The 22,991-nt window shown below is 43.4% G+C and overlaps 1 protein-coding gene across 5 annotated transcripts in view; it reads right to left on the bottom strand.

Moving 5' to 3' along the window:
- The window catches only part of sun2 (Sad1 and UNC84 domain containing 2), a 90,466-nt gene that overhangs the window by 32,075 nt on the left and 35,400 nt on the right, over nucleotides 1-22,991 (bottom strand). For all 5 annotated transcript variants that reach the window (XM_048521278.1, XM_048521280.1, XM_059640472.1 and 2 more), the window contains 2 exons: nucleotides 20,708-20,785; nucleotides 8,196-8,239 (listed from right to left, as the gene is read on the bottom strand). In XM_048521278.1, coding sequence (XP_048377235.1) covers nucleotides 8,196-8,239; nucleotides 20,708-20,785 — 122 coding nt within the window. The remainder of the gene's footprint in view (nucleotides 1-8,195; nucleotides 8,240-20,707; nucleotides 20,786-22,991) is intronic.

Below are 22,991 nucleotides of genomic sequence, written 5' to 3' on the forward strand. Positions count from 1 at the left end.
CATGGGTGATTCCAGAAGATTGGAGGGTGAATGATATGGTGCCATTAAGAAAGGCTGCAAGGAAAAGCCAGGGAACAACAGACCCATGAGCCTGACATCCGTGGTGGGCAAGTTCTTGGATGGGATTCTGAGGGATAGGATTTACATGAATTTGGAAAGGCAAGGACTGATTAGGGATAGTCAGCACAGCTATGTTAGTGGGAAATCGTGTCTCACTAACAACTTTTAATGAGAGTGACCAAGAAGATTGATGAAGGCAGAGCAGTAGAAGTTGTCTACATGGAGTTCAGCAAGGCCATCAACAAGATCTAGGGAGAGCTAGTCAATTGGCTCGACAGTGGGAGGCAGAAGGTGGTGGTAGTAGAGGGCTTTACGGACTGGAGGCCTGTGACCAGGGTGTGCCACAAGGATTATTGGTGTTAGGTCCACTGCTGTTTGTCATTTATATAAACAATTTGGATGAGCATATAGGAGGCATCAACTAGGCCAGTGGACCAAGGAATAGCAGATTGAGTTTAATTTAAATAAATGCAAGGTGTTGCGTTTTGGTAAGACAAACCAAGGCAGGATTTATAGTTAATAGTGCGGCCCTGGGGAATGTTGTTTTAGAGTGGTCATCACTGATAGACATAGTGGTGAAGGTGGCATTTGGCACCCACGTCTTCATTGGTCAAAGCACTGAGCACAGGAGTTGGGATGTTATGGATGACTGTACAAGACAAGACATCAGTAAGGCCACATTTGGAGTACTGCATACAATTCAGGTTGCTATTCTATTGAAAGGATATTATAAAAATAGAAAGGGTTTATAAAGGATTTTAAAAGGATGTTACTGAGGCTGGAGGATTTGTGTTATAAAAGGGGAGGCTGGGACTTTTCCCCCGTGGAGCGTAGGAGGCTAAACGGAGATCTTAGAGAGGTCTATAAAATCACGAGGGCGTAGATAAAGAGAACAGTCAAGTTCTTTTCCCTAGGGTAGGAGAGTCCAAAAACAGAGAGCACATGTTCAAGGGAAGGGTAGGAAGATTGAAGAGGGACCTAAGCAGCAACTTTTCTGAGAGTTATACAGTGCAGAATAGGCCTTTCTGCCCATCAAATCTGCACTGACAATAACTATAGCAAATGGTGCGCTAATCCCCAATTTCCTGCACTTGTCCCCAAATCCTTGAAAATTACAATATTAATGTTCAAAACTTCATCCAAATATTTTTCCAAAGGTTGTGATGTTTCCAGCCTCAAATACTTTCTCAGGTGGTGCATTCCAAATTCTCACCACAGTGAGCGAAAAAGATTATTTTTCTTAAAATTCCCCTCTGAATCTTCTACCCCTTCTCCTAAAACTGTGCCCTCTCGTGATTGGCCCTTCAACCAACACATTATTCAGCCTGTCTATAACCTTCAAATCTTACACTCCTCATTCATGTCCCCTTCAGCCTTTTCTGCTCCAGAGAAAGCAATCCAAGCCTATCTAGCCTTTCCCTACAGCTCAATTTCTCCATCCCAGGCAACATCCTGGAGAACCACTTCTGCACTCCCTCTGTACAACTCCAATATTTCCTCGTGCTCTTGCACTTTGTGCCACGATTGATGAAAGCAAGTGTCCTATATGTCTCCTTAACTATCCTATTCACACGTTCTGCTGACTTCAGGGAAATGTCAATAGTTACCCCAAGATCCTTTGTTCATCTAAGCTACCCGTTGTCCTGCCATTCATTAAATATTCCCTCATCTAATTTCTTCTTCCAAAGCACATCACCTCACACTTATCAGGGCTAAATACCATCTGCCACTGGTCTGCTCATTTGACCAATCCACCTATATCTTCCTGTAACCTACAATCAGCTTCTTCATGAATAACAACCCTACCAATCTCGTATGAAAATTTGCTTAACATCTCCTCACATTTATCAATTGTGTATAAAACAAACAATAAAGGGTCCCAACACTAATCCTTGTGGTACACTGCTCCACACCAGCCTCCAATCACTCAAACAACCTTCTACCACTATCCTTTGGTGTCCCACTATTAAGCCAGTTTCTGATCCATCTCACCAAGTTCCCCTCAATTCCATGTACTTTAACTATCATGTAGGACTTTGTCAAAAGCTTTGCTAAAATGTATGTAAACTACATCAATTGTAGTTCTGTAACAATTTGTTAGGCATGACCTCCCTCTGACAAAGCTATGCTGATTAACCCTATTTAATCCATGCCTTTCCAAATGGATATTAATTCTCTCTTTCAGAATTTTCTAATTGTTTCCATGCAGCTGCCATGAGACACACCAGTCTATAATTTCCTGTTTCCTCTCTACCACCCTTCGAAAAGTAGAATCACATTAGCCATCCTTTAAGCCTCTGGTATGTCTCCCATGGCCAGGTAGAAATCAAAAGTTGTGTCACAGCCCCTGCAATTTGGTGCCTCATCTCCTATAAATTCATCTGGGCCAGGGGATTTGTCTGTTTTTAGGCCCAAGAGAGCCTCCAAAACCTCCCCATTTCCTACATCAAACCATGCAAGTTCTTAGTCCCTTTTTCTGAATTCTACACCTATGTTCTCCTTTCCCAGGGTGAAGGCCAAACAGAAGTATTCATTTAACCCCTACCCAATATACAAAGAACAAAGAAAATTACAGCACAGGAACAGGCCCTTCGGCCCTCCAAACCTATGCCAATTGAGATCCTCTGTCCAAGCCTGTCATCTATTTTCTAAGGGTCTGTATCCTTTTGCTCCCCACCCATCCATGTATCTGTCCAGATACATCTTAAAAGTCATTAATGTGTCTGCGTCTACCACCTCCACTGGCAACGCATTCCAGGCACCCACCACTTTGTGTAAAGAACTTTCCTCCTCACTTTGAACTCATGACCTCTCGTAATCGAGTCCCCTACTCTGGGAAAAATCTTCTTGCTATCCACCTTGTCTGTCTATACCCCTCATGGTTTTGTAGACCTCAAATCAGGTTCCCCCCCCCCCCCCCCCACCTCAATCTCCGTCTTTCTAATGAAAATAATCCTAATCTACTCAACCCTTCTTCATAGCTAGCGCCCTCCATACCAGACAACATCCTTGTGAACCTCCTCTGCACCCTCTCCAAAGTTTCCATATCCTTTTGGTAATGTGGCGGCCAGGACTGTACACAGTACTCTAAATGTGACCGAACCAAAGTCTGCAACTTCACACACAGGTTGCCTTTTTGAAAAAATTCATTTTGTGACGTGGGCATCATTGTCTCGCCAGCATTTTATTGCTTGTCCCTAGTTACCCTTGAGAAGGTGGTGGTGAGCTGTCTTCTTGAACTGCTATGGTCTACCTGCTGTGGGTTGGTCCACAATGCCATTAGAGGGGGAATTCAAGGATCTTTTGATTCAACAAAGGAGCCGTGATATAGCTCCAACTCAGAGTGGTGAGTGACATGGAGGGAAATTTGAAGTTGCTGTTCCCATGTGCTTCTAGATGGAGGTAGTCGTGGGTTTGGAAGGTGCTGACTGAAGATTTTTGGCAATTTCTGCAGTGCATTTTGGAGCTGGCACATAGTGCTGTTACTGAGCATCAGTGGAGGAGGGAGTGGATGCTTGTGGATGTGGTGCCAGTCAAGCAGCTGCTTTGTCCTGGATGGTGTCAAGCTCCTTGAGTGTTGTGGAGCTGCACCCATTCAGGCAAGTGGGGAGTATTCCATCACACTCCTGACATGTGCATAGGATCCTTACAATGTGGAAAGAGAAAATTTGGCCCATCGAGTACACACCAACCCTCCAAACTGCAGCCCATCCAGATTCAACATCCTGCCCTATCCCTGTAACCTTGCACTTCTATGGCTACTCTACTTGGCCTCCACATCTTTGGACTGTGGGAGGGAAGCGGAGCACCTGGAGGAAACCCACACAAATATGGGGAGAATGCTTGCTTGGAATTTTCAGTCACCCAAGGGTGGAATCAAACCTGGGTCCCTGGTGTTGACAGGCAGCAGTTCTAACCACTGAGCCACCGTGCTGCCCCAAATAATGGAGGGGCTTTGGGAAGTCAGATGGTGAGTTATTTGATGCAGAATTTCTAACCTCTGACCTGCTGTTATAGCCACTATGTTTATGTAGTGAGTCCAATTGAGGTTCTGGTCAATGGTAACCCCCAGGATATTGATGGTGGGGAATTCAGTGACAGTAATACTACAGACATTTAATGGTGATGGTTAGGTTGTCTTTTGTGAAGGTCATTGCCTGACATGTGTGGCTGAATGTTACTTGCCACTTGTCAGTCCAAACCTGGATATTGTCCAGATCTTGTTAAAATGCAACAAGGTCGGTTTCATTATCTGAAGAGACACAAATGCTGTCGAACAGTGAACATCCCCACTTCTGACCTTATGATGTAGGGAAGGTCATTGATGAAGCAGCTGAAGATGGTTGGGTCTAGGACACTATCCTGAAGAACTCCTGCAGAGATGTCCTGGAGTTGATACGACTGACCTCCCACTATCATGGTCAACCTCCTATGCGTTAGGTATGGATCCAACCAGTGGAGAGTTGCTCTCTGATACCTATCGATTCCAGGTTAGTACGGCTCCTTGATGCCACACGGTCGAATGCAGCCCTGATGTCAAGGGCCGTCACTCTCATCTCACCTCAGGGATTCATCTCTTTTGTCCATGTTTGAGCCAAGGCTATAATGGGGTCAGGAGCCGAGTGGCCCTGGGCATCACTGATCAGGTTATTGTTGAGCAGGTGCTGCTTGATAGCGCTGTTACTGACACCTTTCATCACTTTACTGATGATCAAGAGGCAACTGATGCTGTGGTACTTGGCTGGTAGGATTTGTCCTTTTTTTTTAAATACATACAGGACATCTGAGCATTTTTTCACATTGTCGGGTAGATACCAGTGTTGTAACTGTACTGGAAGAGCTTGGCTAGGGCAGCAACAAATTGTGAAGCACAAATCATGCTGAAGACTAGTATCTGTCATGCTAGGTACCACTGGAAGAGGCAGAGATGGATCATCTGCTCCTCATTTCTGGAGCAAGATTGCTGCAAATGCTTTAGCCTTATTTGGACTGGATTAGATGGGCTCATCCATAATTGAGGATGGGGATATTTATGCAGCCTCCTCCTCCAGTGAGTTGTTTAATTGTTCAACACAATTTTCGACTGGATGTTGCAATGCTGCAGAGCTTAGGTCTGATCCATTGGTTGTGGGATCACTCAGCTCGGAGTATGCGGTTTGGCACAATAATCCTCCTTTGTAGTTTCACCAGGCTTACACCTCATTTTCAGGTACACCTGGTGCTGCTTCTTGCATGCCCTCCTGCACTCTCCATCGAAGAATGGTTAATCACTTTCCTTTAAAGTTTCCTTCTGCACTTACTGTATTTCTCTAGGGCCGCAGCCAAATTGCTCACATTGAATTTGCTGAAAGCCTTTTCTGTTCCTCATCCAGTCTTGAATTGTCCTAGACATCCGGGGTGTTCTCAACTTATTGCTGCTACATTTCTCCCTAACTTTTAGTCTCCCCAGCTCCTTTTGGAATGACCCCCACTGCTCTGCTGTAAACTCACCTGCAAGTGTCTGTTCCCAGTCAACTTTAATAAAATCTGTCTTCTTCCAATCCAAAGGCATTTTTTGCAGGCCATCTTCTTCCATGCCCAGAACAAATTTGAACTGGACAATGCTGTGGTCACTATGACTAAAATGTTCTCCCAGTGTGTAGAAAACTTGTCTTGCTTCTTCCACCAGAAACCGATCCAGCATAGCACCATCCCTTGTTGGGTAGTCTATATTAATATAAAGAACTCCCCTGGATACATTTCAGTACATCCACCCCTCTAAACACATAGCATTATGACTATTGCAATTTTTTATGACAGGAAAGTTAAAATCCATTAGGTATCACTGCTCTTCCATGATCATTACTGTCACACACCAGTGGGAAATGTCTATTTCCCACTGACTCTTTTGGGACCTATAATACATTCTCAGTAAAACAGCTGTCCTCTTAACATTCCTAAGTTGTACACACAAAACCTCATTTGAGGACCCTTCCAAAATATCACCTTTCCTTATTGCAATAATTGACTCCTTAATTAATAGTGCTGTACCACCACCTGTTTTATACCCTTCTCAGGTCTCACTTAAAGATCCTACTTCCTGAAATGTTGAGTTGCCAGTCCAGCCCTTCCCAGAGGATGGTGCATATATGGAAATAAATGCCAGAGGAAATGGCACAGGCAAGTACAATTACAACATTTAAAAGACCTCCAGACAGGTACATGGAAAAGGATAGGTTTTGTGGGAAATAGGTCAAATGCGGGCAAATGGGACTAGTTCGGTTTAGAAAACTGCCAGCTGAAATAGCTCAGTTGGGAGAGTACTATATCGAAGATCTAAAAGTCCCTGGTTCAATCCTGGGTTTCGGCAAAATGAGTGCTCTCTGATTGGATCAGCCTTTCCTCCCCCCAGTGTGGGCTTGTTGGGCTGAAGGACCGGTTTCCACACTGTAGGGATTCTATGAAAACCTGGTGGGCATTACAGGTTGGGCTGAAGGGTTGGTTTCGATGCTGTACGTCTCTGACTGCATTAAATCAGAATTGGTGATGCCTATGAAACTAACTTGGCAAGGTTCAATACCAAAGTCAGGAGGTATGGGATACAGGGTGATTTGGCTGTCTGGATTCAGAATTGGTTGGCTGACAGGAGGCAGAGAGTGGTTGTTGATGGTAAGTATTCTGCCTGGAGGTCAGTGCTGAGAGGTGTCCCGCAGGGCTGTGTTCTTGGGCCTCTGCTCTTTGTAGTTTTCAATAAATGACTTGGATGAGGAGGTTGAGGGATGGGTTAGTACGTTTGCTGATTACACAAAGGTTAGAGGTGCCGTTGATAGTATCGAGGGCTAGTGCAGGCCTCAGCTGGACATTGACAGTGTGCAGAGCTGGCTGAGAAATGGCAGATGGAGTTCAACCTGGATAAATGCAAAGTGATGCATTTCGGAAGGTTGAACTTAAATGCTGAATATAGGATTAAAGGCAGGATTCTCAGCACTGTGGAGGAACAGCGGGATCTTTGTGTTAAAGTGCATAGCTCCCTCAAAGTTGCCACCCAGGTGGATAAGGTTGTTAAGAAAGCATAAGTGTTTTGGCTTTCATTAACAGCGGGATTGAGTTTAAGAGCTGCGAGGTTTTGTTGCAGCTCTACAAAACCCTGGTGAGACCACACTTGGAATATTGTGTCCAGTTCTGGTCACCCTATTATAGGAAAGATGTGGAGGCTTTGGAGAGGGTGCAAAGTAGGTTTACCAAGATGCTGCCTGGACTTTAGGGCTTGTCTTACGAGGAGAGGTTGACTGTGCTTGGACTTTTCTCCCTGGAAAGAAGGAGGAACAGAGGTGACCTGATCGAGGTGTACAAGGTAATGAGAGGCATGGATAGAGTCGATAGCCAGAGACTTTTCCCCAGGGCAGGACTGACTGCCACAAGGGGTCATAGTTTTAAGGTGTTAGGAGGAAGGTATAGAGGAGACGTCAGAGGGAGGTTCTTCACCCAGAGAGTTGTGAGCGCATGGAATAGTTTACCAGTGGTAGTCGTGGAAGTGGAGTCATTAGTGACATTTAAGCGACTGCTGGACATGCACATGGACAGCAGCGAATTGAGGGGAATGTAGGCTAGGTTATTTTATTTTTGGATTAGGATTAATCCACGGCACAACATCGTGGGCCAAAGGGCCCATACTGTGCTGTATTTTTCTATGTTCTATCAAGGGTGGGGATGGAGGAGGGGGGATGTGGGTGAAGAAACAATATTCAAGCAAGCTCTTTCTTCAATTCTGCAAGTCTCTAGGCGACAAAAGATGACTTGTTCAGCAAAGAGCCATACTCTGCTTCATGTACCAGTCACTTAAGAATGCATGTAATCATCTGCACCCACCAGCATTATATTGTTGGCTTTCCTCTAACAACAGAAGAGATATCAGCACAATTGCTGAAAGTACAAACAACTAGTTCAACAGTACCAAGTTGTACAGTGGAACAGCAGTTGCAGAATTTGCTCATTCAGCTCCACTGTTGGTGGTATTTTCAAGGCAGTTCCCAACAACACAACCAATTCTAAATTAGCAATAATCATTTACTGTGGCTTTATCCAATTGAAAACATTCCTATCAGACAATTTCATACATGGCAGAGAAACGGTGCAAACGGCCCCATTTTTCGTACCTTACAAAAGCAGACTTTGCTTCCTTTATTTCTCTGAACATCTCCTGGAAAGAGGAAACACAGAAAATGGTATTCAATTTTATGTTTATATTCAGGTTTGTACTGATTTCCAGTTATGACTGCCCAGATGCTGGTTTGCTACTTTTATGCTTTTAGGGCAGTCATCTTATTTTCAAGTAAGTTGCCCAGAGGTTTGAATCATCAGGATAATACCATGAATCTGGGATTACAAACTAGAAGACTATCACTGATTTCTTTATTATTAGTGATTTGAACATCCTCATAGAAGTTTTAATATATTGTCAGCAACATAAAACATGCAGCATCATTGAAAACTAATATACTAATGGCAATCTGGCAAAAGGTGGTCTGAGCCCAAAGTCAGTCTTGAATTTAGAAATGTGTACCAAAACCCAAACTCTAAACCCAATTTAAAACCCAGTGTAGTTCTGGATGTGAGTTTGCTCGCTGAGCTGGAAGGTTCGTTTTCAGACGTTTCGTCACCATTCTAGGTAACATCATCAGTGAGCCTCCGGTGAAGCGCTGGTGTTATGTCCCGCTTTCTATTTATCTGTTTAGGTTTCCTTGGGTTGGTGAATGTTGATTGAGAAACAGAGGATGGTAGATCGATTTGGAGCCTCTGTTTCTCAATCAACATTCACCAACCCAAGGAAACCTAAACAGATAAATAGAAAGCGGGACATAACACCAGCGCTTCACCGGAGGCTCACTGATGATGTTACCTAGAATGGTGACGAAACGTCTGAAAACGAACCTTCCAGCTCAGCGAGCAAACTCACATCCAGAACCTCAACCTGAGCTACAAATCTTCTCAAAAACTCACTAACACATTGATTGAGGTTTCAAAACAGCACAAAGCAATACCTAACATCATAAATTGTTACTGAGAAACTATGGGAACAATGAGGTCCAGTTCATGGCCCCAAAGCATACTGAGTTTAATGTATCATATTTCACATTACACGTACATATATTTTCTAAGAAATGCAAATTTGCGTTAATTTATAGAAAAACCAAATGAAATGTGGATGCTGTAAATCAGGAACAAAAACAGAAGTTGCTGGAAAAGCTCAGCAGGTCTGGCAGCAGTGAAGAAAAATAATAAGTAACGTTTTGGGTTCCATGTCCCTTCCTCAGAATGGATGGTGGCCTGGAAAACGTTGGTTTATATGCAAAATATAGGTAGAGGGGTGGGGTATGGAGTAAACAATAGGATACAGCCTGCAGAGAAAAACAGCAGTTCGATAGACAAAGGAATTGAAAACAGTCTGTCTGATGAGCTGAGCAGTCTTGGTGAATAGTTGTTAATGGGACCGTTAGTGACTAATAGGCAGTGTGTAATGGCAGGCTGTATGATAACAAGGCCTGGTGTGAGAATTAGGGGGCTAGGACATGAGTGTGTTCGGGCCCTAAAATTATTGATCTCAATATGGAGTCTGGAGGGCTGCAGAAACCCCAAGCAGGAAATGAGGTGTCGTTCTCTCAGCTTGCATTGAACTTCACTGGAATACTGCAACAAACCAGAGACAGTGACAGAAATGTTGGCCAGGGAACAGATTGGTGTGTCAAAGTGGCAGGCAACAGGTAGCTCAGGGCCATTTTTGCGAGCAGAATATAGATGTTCTACAAAGCAGTCACCCAGTCTATGCATTGCTTCACCTGGAAAGTATGTTTTGAGCCCTTGGATAGTGAGGAGGGAGGTGGTAAACAGGCAGGTGTTGTGCCTTTGTCCACAGTCACATTTGTGTATTCACCTGGATGTGTTTCTCTGGACTGAAGTGATAAATAAGGTAATATAAAATTTATACACCCTGAATCATCCCTGTAGGCCTCTTTATATTCAGATGGCAGCTTTGTTATGTCCTTTCATTCTTTGCCTTTAAATACAAAAGCACGACATCTAACTGACCCAAGTTTACAGCCCTCAACAGCGATGCTTGACTGATTCTTTTTCTGGCCATCGAAGGTGCCAATCGGTGCTTTACTTTACCAATCATCTGGACTATCTGTATTGACTACTGAATGAAATGGTTGATACTGTAAAGACAGTATAACTAACACTCACAAGGGACAGGTTAGCTGAATGGCTAGTTTGCAATAGTGAATGAAGCCAGTGTGGGTTCAATTCCTGTACTGGCTAAAAGCTCCAGGAAAATCCCACCTTCTCAAAGTTGCCCAAGGTGTAGTCACTTTCAGGTTAAACTCATACCAGTTGTCTCTCACTAATAAAAAAAGAGCAGCTCTATTGTTATCTGGGACTATGCTGACTTCAATAACAACACTAATCCCTTGGTTGGAATACTTGGGATTTGGCTTTGTCAGCCCAATGCTTAACAGTCATTTAGGGTCATACAGTCCCAGTCCTTCAGCATGGAGACTTCAGCTCAAACTGGTCCAAACTAACCAAAACATCCATACACGCTAAACCCATTTCTCTGCACTTGGCCCATATCCTTCAAAACCTTTCCCATCCATGTATTTGTCCAAACGTCTTGTAAATATTGTTAATGTACCTGGCTCAACCACTTCTGCTGGCAGCTCATTCCATACGTGTACCACCTTCTCTGTAAAAACATTACCCCTCAGCATCCATGTATTCTTTCCCCTCTTACCTTAAAGAGATGCCTTGTAGTCCCCGATTCCTCAATCCTAAAGGCAAAGACTGCGTGCATTCACGCAATCCATGCCTCATGATTTTACACACTCCTACAAGATTCACCGTCTCCCCCCCCACCCCCCCCCCCCCCAAACCCAGTCTGCTACATTCTCATTCCCATTAAGCTCTGCTAATCTAGGTTTCCCTTACCTAAACAGAATCTACATCTGCCTTAAAAATAAAAAATTCACGTTTAGCTCCAAAACCATAAACCTTTAGAGAACTAAAAAATTCCCTCATCTATTACTAAAAATGATGCCCCTAATTTTAAAACAAGTATCCCTAGTCATGGAAGAAACAACTTTTCCACATCCAACTGGTCAAGATCACAAAACATAGGAGCAGAATTAGACCATTTGGCCCTACATTCGGTATCCTCTGTCATTGGATCATTGTTGACATAGGTTTCTTAACCTTCTCTGCGTAACCCTTGATCCCTTTACTAATAAAGGACCACCTAGCTTTCTCTGCTTTAAAACACACCCTGTCTTGGCCTCTATGGCCTTCTGTGGCAATGAATTCCAAAGATTCACAAAACTCTGGCGAAAGAAACTCCTCCTCATCTCTATTCTAAAGAGTTTTCCCTTTACTGAGGCTGCATCCTTGGGCCCTCGTCTCTCCTACTAGTGGAGACACCTTCTCCATGTCCACTCTATCCAGGTCTCTCATTATTCTAAGATTCAGTGAGATTCCCCCAATTTGGATTTTTTCTAAATTCCACTGAGTACATACCCAGAATTTTCAACTGCTTCTCATATGAGAAGTCCTTCATATCTGGGTCATTCTTGTAAACTCCTCTAGACTCTCTCCAATGCCAGCACATCCTTCCTTAGATATGTGGCCCAAAACTGTTCACAATGTTCCAAATGCAATCTAACCAGAGCTTTATACATCCTCACTCTTGTATTCCAGCCCTCAAACTTGGATCAAATCATGTCTTGTGCTTCTGAACTCTGGTGATAACAACTGTGTACCAGATCATGTATCTGGCCCCAGTGACCTAAATGGATAAGGCACTGGCCTCCTAAGCCAGGGATTATGGGTTCAAGTTGAAAACAGGCCCTTCAGCCCAACAAGTCCACACCGTCCCTCAGAACATCCCACCCAGACCTATCCCTCATAACCCACCTAATCTACACATCCCTGAACAACATGGGCAATTTAGCATGGCCAATCCACCTAGCCTGCAAATATTTGGACTGAGGGGGCAAAACCAGAGCACCTGCAGGAAAGCCACACAGACACGGGGAGAATGTGCACAATCCATACAGACAGTAGCCCAAGGGTGGGCTTGAACCCAGGACCCTGGCACTGAGAGGCAGCAGTGTTAATCACTGAGCCACCATACCACCCAAATCTATTTTTTTTTTAAAAAATGTTCAGTTTTAAGTTAATGCGAATAGTGTCTATGCATGGCAACAGAACACAGTTTTTACCTTATTTAATATTGAATACAGGTGACAATAAAATGATTCAAATTCAAATGCTACTTCAAGAATTCCAATAAGTTGGTTAAACACAATTTCCCCTTCACAAAAACATGCTGCGCTTCCCGATTACCTTGAGTTCTGAATCCAGCTCATGTTACTGCTGGACGAGATGAAACCCTGACAGAAATCTGACCTGATAAATGGTATTTTGTCTATTAATTTTAACAAGGTGATCTCTTGCTGAATTATAAACTACACTGCAGTTTTGGTTTTCAAGAAGAAAACAGGAGTTTATTGTGCAAAAAGAAAATACAGTAAGCCAAACTATTTATATACAAATTTGCCTTTAGAGGTTTCAAAACATATAGTAAACATTTCATCTGAAAAACTTCCTTTCACAGTACTTGCACCAGATAGAATCTCTTCTCTATCATCTCCTCAGGTTTACTTTAACAGTTACTTCAAATTCCAGTATAGAGAATCTGATAGCCTCTTCCTGGAGCCTTCCTATAGCTGAGCTAAAACTTCCTCCGCTTTAAGTAACCTGTTCAGGATTTCGTCCAAACACTTATGGCCTGGAACTGTTACTAAACTCCCTACTCAAAAAAAAAATCAAAGCAGTACAACACAGAAACAGGCCATTTGACCAATGAAGATTATGCCAACACATGATGCCTTTATAAACTTAAAACCTTTTTTGTACAGTTGGTCATTTGTGGAATTAGCTTCTAGGAGAAGTGATGGATACAGGTACAATTAGAATGTTTAAAAGGCATTTACAAAGGTAGATGAATGAGAAATGTGTGGAGGGACGCAGGCCCAGGGCTGGTCCTGTTTAGTTTAGGATTATGGTCAGCATGGGCTGATTGGACCAAAGAGTTTGTTTCCATGCTGTATGACTGATTCTAATCCCAGAAAACCCCAATATGCTACTAGTTCAAAATTCAAAAGTAAAATTAGATAAAATAGAAATAAATTTAAAGCGTACGATCTCTGGAAATTTAAGTAGCCATATCCATGAAAGTAAGAATATTCATGAGTTCTGTTTTTGTTTTCTGTAAAAGTCCACATAAAATCCACCAACACGCTAAATGGTGCCTCAAAATCTGGTAGTGGGAATTAGAAGTGTCAGGTTGATTGCATGTTGCAGCTTTCCCACAACTTTGTGTAAATGACATGTTTTACAAAACTGTACCACATTCTAAATGAAGACCGGGCATGTTAACTTATAAATGGATCTTTCAGATTCTAACATGTGCTGCAGGAATTTTGTGGGCCTCCCTTAATATTTCCTCAATGATATTTGGCAGTAACACCGTCTGAACCACCATTCCTACATCTGCAGGACTGTTTCTCTCTCCACAACCAGACCTGTGGAATTTTTCCAGTAATCTGTTTTTGTTTCTCAGTTGGAGCCACTGTCTAAATTCGGTGTTAGCTTGGAGACAGTGAGAATATTTACAAGAATCTGACCACTTTCTTGATCTGGAATCAGTCAAACCAATAGGTTGCCAAAGGACTGCAGCCTTCTAACTGGCAAAACTTGGAATTAGACTTGCCACAATCTGGCATCACACTCAGTCACCTTTTCATTCCATTATTAAAACCTCTAATTTCACCTTTTAAGCATTGTCCACAAACCTGCTGAATCCCTCACTCATACCTTAGTCAAGTCTGGAAGTGACAGTGACAATCTCCCATAAATTTGATGAGGTGGAATCATTGAGAGGTCATGTAAAACTCTGCCCAATTCCTTGCTCACATCTCATCCCATTACCCATCATCCTGAGCTGGCTGATTGACCCTAGGCTTAAAAACACTATTTCAAGATGTTCAAATTCCTCCACAACCCACTTAACTCAGCAATCACGGTTAGCCTATAGCCCTCAAGAGGTTTCCAATCTGTTGCTTTAGCACCTTGAAGCAGCATGGTGATGTTGCAATGGAGTTGCTCCGCACTGTGTATAACTCCACTGCTATGGTACTATTTGAGGAACAGAAGAGAAAAACACATGGCAGTGAGACCAAGGCCTGAAATCTAACCATGTGAATGTTAGAAACACACAGAGAAGCTTATGGAGTAGATAAAGTAGCATTAGGCAGTAGAGCTTACAGAGTAGGTTTTTAATAAAGGTAATAGCAAGATTAGAGCCTGGTATGTCTCTGAATAACATGTATTGGAGTATTCAGTCACAATACATAATGAATGGTGTTCGAAAGAAGCCAAGCCTGAAGACAGTTCTTGACACCACCTTCTCCTCGACCAATCTGTCTTGAGCCTATATATAAAACCACATGACAAAAAGGCGCTCCTAACTCTGACCTTCTGATCTTCCTGATTTTTAATCACCTTACCATTGGTGGCAACTCCTTCAGTTGCCTATGCCCTGGACTGCTATCACAGCTACAGAAGCTTCCTTTGTCGAGGAAGATCTGCCTACTGAGTCAGTATGGGTGGAAATTAGGAACAGCAAGGGAGTAGTCACCTCGTTAGGGGTTTACTACAGGCCCCCCAATAGCAGCAGGGAGATTGAAGAAAGCATAGGTCGACAGATTTTGGAAAAGTGTGCACACAGTAGGGTTGTTGTAATGGGTGACTTTAACTTTCCTAATATTGATTGGAACCTCCTTCGAGCAGAAGATTTGAATGGAGCTGTTTTTGTAAGGTGTGTTCAGGAGGGTTTCCTAACGCAGTACGTTGACAGGCCGACGAGGGGAGAGGCCATTCTAGACTTGGTGCTCGGAAACGAGCCGGGGCAGGTATCAGATCTTGCGGTGGGAGAGCATTTTGGTGATAGTGACCATAACTGCCTCACGTTCTAGATAGCTATGGAGAAGGAGAGGATTAGGCAGAATGGGAGGATATTTAATTGGGGAAGAGGAAACTATGATGCGATTAGACATGAGTTAGGAAGCATGGACTGGGAGCAGTTGTTCCATGGTAAGGGAACTATAGACATGTGGAGACGGTTCAAGGAACAGTTGTTGGGAGTGATGAGTAAATATGTCCCTCTGAGACAGGCAAGAAGGGGTAAGATTAAGGAACCTTGGATGACGAGAGCGGTGGAGCTTCTAGTGAAAAGGAAGAAGGTAGCTTACATAAGGTGGAGGAAGCTAGGGTCAAGTTCAGCTAGAGAGGATTACATGCAGGCAAGGAAGGAGCTCAAAAATGGTCTGAGGAGAGCCAGGAGGGGGCACGAGAAAGGCTTGGCAGAAGGAATCCGGGAAAACACAAAGGCATTTTACACTTATGTGAGGAATAAGAGAATGATCAAAGAAAGAGTAGGGCCGATCAGGGATAGCATAGGGAACTTGTGTGTGGAGCCTGAGGAGGTAGGGGAAGCCCTAAATGAGTTTTTTGCTTCTGTCTTTACGAAAGAAACCAACTTTGTAGTGAATGAAACCTTTGAAGAGCAGGTGTGCATGCTGGAATGGATAGAGATAGACGAAGCTGATGTGCTGAAAATTTTGTCAAACATCAAGATTGACAAGTCGCCAGGCCCGGATCAGATTTGTCCTCGGCTGCTTTGGGAAGCGAGAAATGCAATTGCTTCGCCACTTGCGAAGATCTTTGCATCCTCGCTCTCCACTGGAGTCGTACCTGAGGACTGGAGAGAGGCAAATGTAATTCCTCTCTTCAAGAAAGGAAATAGGGAAATCCCCGGCAATTATAGACCAGTAAGTCTCACGTCTGTCGTCTGCAAGGTGTTAGAAAGGATTCTGAGGGATAAGATTTGTGACCACCTGGAAGAGCATGGCTTGATCAAATACAGTCAACACGGCTTTGTGAGGGGTAGGTCATGCCTTACAAACCTTATCGAGTTTTTTGAGGATGTGACTAGAAAGGTTGATGAGGGTCGAGCTGTGGATGTGGTGTATATGGACTTCAGTAAGGCATTTGATAAGGTTCCCCATGGTAGGCTCATTCAGAAGGTCAGGAGGAATGGGATACAGGGGAACTTAGCTGCTTGGATACAGAATTGGCTGGCCAACAGAAGACAGCGAGTGGTAGTAGAAGGAAAATACTCTGCCTGGAAGTCAGTGGTGAGTGGAGTTCCACAGGGGTCTGTCCTTGGGCCTCTACTGTTTGTAATTTTTATTAATGACTTGGACGAGGGAATTGAAGGATGGGTCAGCAAGTTTGCAGACGACACAAAGGTCGGAGGTGTCGTTGACAGTGTAGAGGGCTGTTGTAGGCTGCAGCGGGACATTGACAGGATGCAGAGATGGGCTGAGAGGTGGCAGATGGAGTTCAACCTGGATAAATGCGAGGTGATGCATTTTGGAAGGTTGAATTTGAAAGCTGAGTACAGGATTAAGGATAGGATTCTTGGCAGCGTGGAGGAACAGAGGGATCTTGGTGTGCAGATACATAGATCCCTTAAAATGGCCACCCAAGTGGACAGGGTTGTTAAGAAAGCATATGGTGTTTTGGCTTTCATTAACAGGGGGATTGAGTTTAAGAGTCGTGAGATCTTGTTGCAGCTCTATAAAACTTTGGTTAGACCACACTTGGAATACTGCGTCCAGTTCTGGGCGCCCTATTATAGGAAAGATGTGGATGCTTTGGAGAGGGTTCAGAGGAGGTTTACCAGGATGCTGCCTGGACTGGAGGGCTTATCGTATGAAGAGAGGTTGACTGAGCTCGGTCTCTTCTCAATGGAGAAGAGGAGGAGGAGAGGGGACCTAATTGAGGTATACAAGATAATGAGAGGCATAGATAGAGTTGATAGCCAGAGACTATTAACCAGGGCAGAAATGGCTAGCACGAGGGGTCATAGTTTTAAGCTGGTTGGTGGAAAGTATAGAGGGGATGTCAGAGGCAGGTTCTTTACGCAGAGAGTTGAGAGAGCATGGAATGCGTTGCCAGCAGCAGTTGTGGAAGCAAGGTCATTGGGGTCATTTAAGAGACTGCTGGACATGTATACGGTCACAGAAATTTGAGGGTGCATACATGAGGATCAATGGTCGGCACAACATTGTGGGCTGAAGGGCCTGTTCTGTGCTGTACTGTTCTATGTTCTATGTTCTATGTTCCTAAACCTCCCGAAAATCCTTTGACCAAGCCTTCAGCTGTCTGCCCTCATGTCATTCTATGCAGCTCAGTGTCAAATGTCACCATGGATTGCCACAATGAGATGGTATTGCAGTGTTTTGTTTGTTCAGAATGCTATAAAAATAACAGGTCATCAGTCTATGCCTCAGCTACTTGCAAGAGAGAGTCACAGAAACCCTACAGTGCAGATACAGGCCATTGGGCCTATCAAATCTGCACTTATCTTCTGAAGAGAATTCCACCCAGATCGCATTAAACCACATTTCCTTAGTCTGCACATCCCTGGACACTACGGGCAACTTAGCATTGCCAATCCACCTAACCTGCACATCTTTGGGCGGTGGAAGGAAACCGGAGCACCCAGACGGAACCCCCACAGACACGGAGAATTAGCAAACTCCACATAGACAGTCACCCGAGGGTGGAATTTGTCCCTTGTGCTGCGAGGCAGATGTCCGACCTTGTGACAATGAAAAGACTTAGGCCTTTGGAGATCACTTCCACCCTCAGCACTTTACTTTCTGGCCTCTTCAACTGTCTTTTCTCATCCCTGGCTACTTGCTTTCCTTTCACCTTCCTTCCTTCAAGCTTTTGGAGTGACAGGGGAAAAAATGTTTGGATTTGTCAATGAACTTTTAATTATTAGCCATTTCTGCTAGTTGTCTTGCTGCTTCAACCTTATATATTTCTATGTGAGTTAATATAAATGGACGAAGTGAATTCTTAAAATTCTTCTAGGAGAATTACTTGCAAAATTTGTTATGCAGTTTGCATGCAGTCACTACCTTTAAAGCCCACAATCAATGCTCAAAAAGGTATATTCATTTAACTTCTCAAATTCCACACAAGTTGTCAAATTGCTTCCAGGTACCAACCACTCCTCGAATACCACATCTGAACCTGCTTCCACCATATTTACAGGTTTTTTTTGAGAGGGTCTTTTAAGCTGGTACCTCCTATTTCTCTGGCCTGAATTGCACCCTCCCTTTCTTTTTCATTCTTCTAAAATGCTCTTAAATCTTTCTCTTACTCAAGTTTATTTCTTTTAGAAGTTACATTTCCTTTCCTATTTCAAATCTCACAATTTCAATAGAAGTCCTTATTCAATTATTTCACTAGAATTCCATATTTGCATCACTCTCTGCATGAAGAAGTTGTCCCTGACACCCTCCCCAAATCTTTCCCCTCTCACTTGAAACCTATGCCCTCTAGTTTTCAATTTCCCATCCTGGGAAAAGACGACATGCATTCATCCTATCTATACCACTCAATAAGGTCACCCTCATTCTCCTACGTTCCAAGGAATAAAGCCCTGTTCTAGTCAATCTCTCCCTATAACTCAGGCCTGCTAGTGCTGGCAACATTCTTGTAAATCTTCTTTGTACACTTTCTAGTTTAACTATGTCTATCCTATAATAGGGTGACCAAAATGGTACACAATTCTCCAATTGCAGCCTCACCAACTACTTGTACAACTGTAACATAACATCCCAACTCCTATTCTCAATATCTTGACGAATGAAGCCCAGCATGCTATACGCCTTCTTCACCACCCTGACCACCTGTGACACCACTTTCAACGAAGTATGTGCATGTACTCCTAGGTCCCTCTGTTCCACAACACTCCTCAGGACTTTACCATTAACTGTTTAAGTCCTACCTTAGTTTGACTTTTCAAAGGTGTGACACTTAACTGAATTGAACTGCATTTTCCAATCCTCAGCCCATTTCCCCATCTGATTGAGATCCCTCTAATTTTTGATACCTTCCTTGCTATCAATGACACCTAATTTTATATCACCCACAAACTTACTAATCGTACCACGTACATTCACATCCAGATTGTTTATGTAAATAACAAAAGTCCCAGCACCGATCCCTGCGGCACACCACTAGTCATGGGCCTCCAGTCGGAGAAACAACCTTCAACCATCTCCCACTGATTCCTGTCATTGGGCCAATTTTGCACCCAATTAGCTAGCTGTCCCTGGATCCCATGCGACCTAACCTTCAAGACTAGCCTGCCATTGTGGGACCTTGTCAAAGGCTTACCAAATTCCATACAGACAACATCCACTACCCTACTATCATCTATCCTCTCAGCTACCTCTAAAAGATTTATCAGACAGTACTTCCCACGAACAAATCCACACTGACTATCCCTAATCAGACCTTGACTATCCAAAAGTTGGTTGATCCTGTCCCTCAGTATCGTCTGCAATAACTTACCTATTACTGAAGAAGGCAGGCTGAAGGAGTGCACTATCACCCCACCACTCCACATGGGTCACAATACAGAACAAAATATCGTATTAACATAATATTTTTAACAAGACAGAACAAGTTTCTTAAAACATAGTTATGGGTTTAGCTGTCAAACCAAAGCTTGTTCAGCAAAGATGCAGCCATTGTTTAACAGAGTTAGTAGCAAGGAAGTGTAAATGACCGCACACACGCACTTTGGCTAATGAGTTGTTTCCGAAGACAAGAGGACAGAGCATAGGATACAGTAATACAGCATGGAAACAGGCCCTTCAGCCCAAACTGGTCCACACTGACCATGGTGACCACTCAGCTAGTTCCAATTGTCCATATCCCTCTAAACCCTTCCCATCCGTGTACCTACCCAAATTTTTTTTTTTTTTTTTTTAAAAATGTTGCTATTGTACCTGCTTCAACCATTTTCACTGGCAGCCCATTCCATAATATGCTCCACTCTCGGCAAGAAGATGTCTCTCACCCTAAACCTATGGCCTCTAGTTTTCAATTTTCCATCCCTCAGAGAAAGGATATTTCAGAATATGTTTGTGATGTTCTGGTACGTAGTCAAGTCACTAGTCATGCGTAATCGTCTCTAAAATCTGTTCTTTAAAAAGAACAAATAGGTTTTCCCTTGAATTGATGTGGAGGGTTTCTTTCCAAAAAATGAGAAAGACAGAGCTGGGCAGCTTGTTCCAAGCAAACTTCCCTCCAACTCAGCTTGTTCTTAGTGGCCTTCCCCCAACTCAATTTGTTCTAACAGGCTTCCCTCTAATAAACATGATACAGCCAGAACCTCTTAGCCAGTAATCATTTGAAACCAGCCACAGCAATCTATCACTAGACAAATGATTTCTAGGAAGTTTTGTCAAAAAATAAATCTGTATGTCCACAGTGAACAGTCAATGACCTTTTTTAGAAACCATTCCAGGTACATCCACTAAACGCAATAATTCTTCCACAAACTTTCAAAGTTCAAAGCAATAGTAAACATAAAAGCTTCTTCAAAACACCTCTTACTATTTCTAAATTAACTATTCAATAAATTTCAGTCACTGATAGACCTCTTATACAGATTTACAAAACTCACCTCAGTTTGGCTATTAACCTTTAGCAGCAGCTGCTCCATTCGCATATCCTGTTGTTGCTGGATATTGGCTAGATCACTCTAGGGGAATACAAAGACAAAAAAAATTACCTCAACTTTTTCTTCTTATACAAATGAAATTCTTTCCAGAATATTTACGAATGGAGTGAACTAGGGAAAATGCACAATATATTAATTAAAGGTTCAATGTACTCATGTTCTGAACATGACCATACACACACATGATTGATGACAGCAAGGCAGTGAATGTTGTGTAATGAACTTGACTAAAGCATCTGACAGGGTCCCGCATGGTAGGCTATTCCAGAAGAAGATCAAATCACAGATAGAATCCATGGCGATTCGGCAAGTTGGATACAAAACTGGCTTGGCCATAGAAGACGGAGGGTAGTTATGAACAGATGGTTTTCTGACTGGAGGTCTATGTCCTGCAAGGATCAGTGCTGGAACCTCTTGTTTGCAAAATATAAAATTATTTGGTTGCAAAAGTCAGTGGTTTGATTAGTAAACTTGCAGATGACACAAAAATTAGTGGAGTTGTGGATTTTGAGGAAGATTATCAAATGATACAGCAGGATATAGATCAGATGGAAAGCTGGGTGGAGAATTGGCAGATGTACTTTAATTCAGACAAGTGTGAGAGGTGATGCATTTTGGGAGGTCAACTACAAAAAGGAAAATAGACTGTAAGGAAAATATACTAATATACTGTACCCTCAAGAGCATTGGTATATAGAGGGGTCTTGATGTCCAAGTCCATAACTCCCTGAATCACAGAATCTCTACAGTTTGAAAGCAGGCCATTCAGCCCATCAACTTGGGGCAGTACAGCAGCTCACTGGTTAGCACTGTTGTCTCACAGCACCAGGGACCCGGGTTCGATTCCACCCTCAGGTGACTGTCTGTGTGGAGTTTGCACATTCTTTCCATGTCTGTGGGGGTTTCCTCCGGGTGCTCTGGCTTTCCCCCCCAACAGTCTAAAGATGTGCAGGCTAGGCGGTCTGGCTATACTAGATTGCCTGTAGTGTTCAGGGATGTGTAGATTGGGTGAGTTACAGGGGGATGGGTCTGGGTGGGATGCTCGGAGGTTCGGCATGGACTCATTGGGCCGAAGGGCCCGTTGTTTCCACACTGTAGGGATTGTGTGATTCTATGATACACTGTTCCTCCAAAGAGCATTCCACCCAGACCCACACCTCCTCCCACCATATCCACCTAATCTACACTTCCCTGGGCACTATGGAGCAATTTAGCATTGCCAATCCACTAACCTGCACATCTTTGGACTGTGGAAGGAAACCGGAGCACCCAAAGGAAGCCCATGCACACATGGGCAGAATGTGGTACCTCCGCACAGACAGTTGCCTTAAGGTGGAATTGAACCCAGGTCCCTGGCACTACCTACTGAGTCATCATGCTGCCCTGAAGTTGGCAACAGCAGTAAATAAGGTGGTAAAGAAGGCATGCTTGCCTTTGACGATCAGGGCACTGAGTGTAAAATTGGCAAGTCATGCTGAAACAGTACAAGACTTTGGTAAGGGCACATTTGGAGTACTGACTGCAGTTCTGGTTGCCACAATATCGGAAAGATGTGGAGACAGAGGACGCAAAAGAGGTTTACCAAGATGTTGCCTCAAATGGAGTGTATAAGCTATAAAGGAGAGGTTGAACAAACTTGGACTATTTTCAGTAGAGTGTCAGAGACTGAGGGGTAATATAGAACATTACAGCATAGTACAGGCCCCTCGGCCCTCGATGTTGTGCCGACCTGTCATACCGATCTCAAGCCCATCTAACCTACACTATTCCATGTACGTCCATATGCTTGCCCAGATAACCTGATAGAAGTACATAAAAAGTTATGAAAGGCTTTGACAGGGTGAATAGTCAGTGTCTCTTTCCGGGGTGGGGAGGAATGTCAAATACTAGAGGCATGGTTTAAGGTGACAGGGTAAAGTTTAAAGCTGGAGGAGTGAGGAAAACTATCATTTTCACACAGTAGGTAGTAGGTTGCCTGCAATGCCCTGCCAAGGAGGTGGTAGAAGCAGAAACCTTAGAAAAGTTTAAGAAGCATTTAGACAGGTGCATGACTAGGCAGAGAAGAGAGGGATATGGACCATGTACAGGCAGATGGGATTAGTTTAGAATAGCATTATAGTCAGCACAGACATGGTGAACTGAAGGGCCTTTCCCTGTGCTATACGGTTTCATTTTCTATATTCATACCACTTAATAACCACACTGCTGTGATTATCAGCAGTAGACT

The sequence above is a fragment of the Stegostoma tigrinum genome, chromosome 38 (assembly GCF_030684315.1).
Source record: "Stegostoma tigrinum isolate sSteTig4 chromosome 38, sSteTig4.hap1, whole genome shotgun sequence".
NCBI classification, from domain to species: Eukaryota; Metazoa; Chordata; class Chondrichthyes; order Orectolobiformes; family Stegostomatidae; genus Stegostoma; species Stegostoma tigrinum.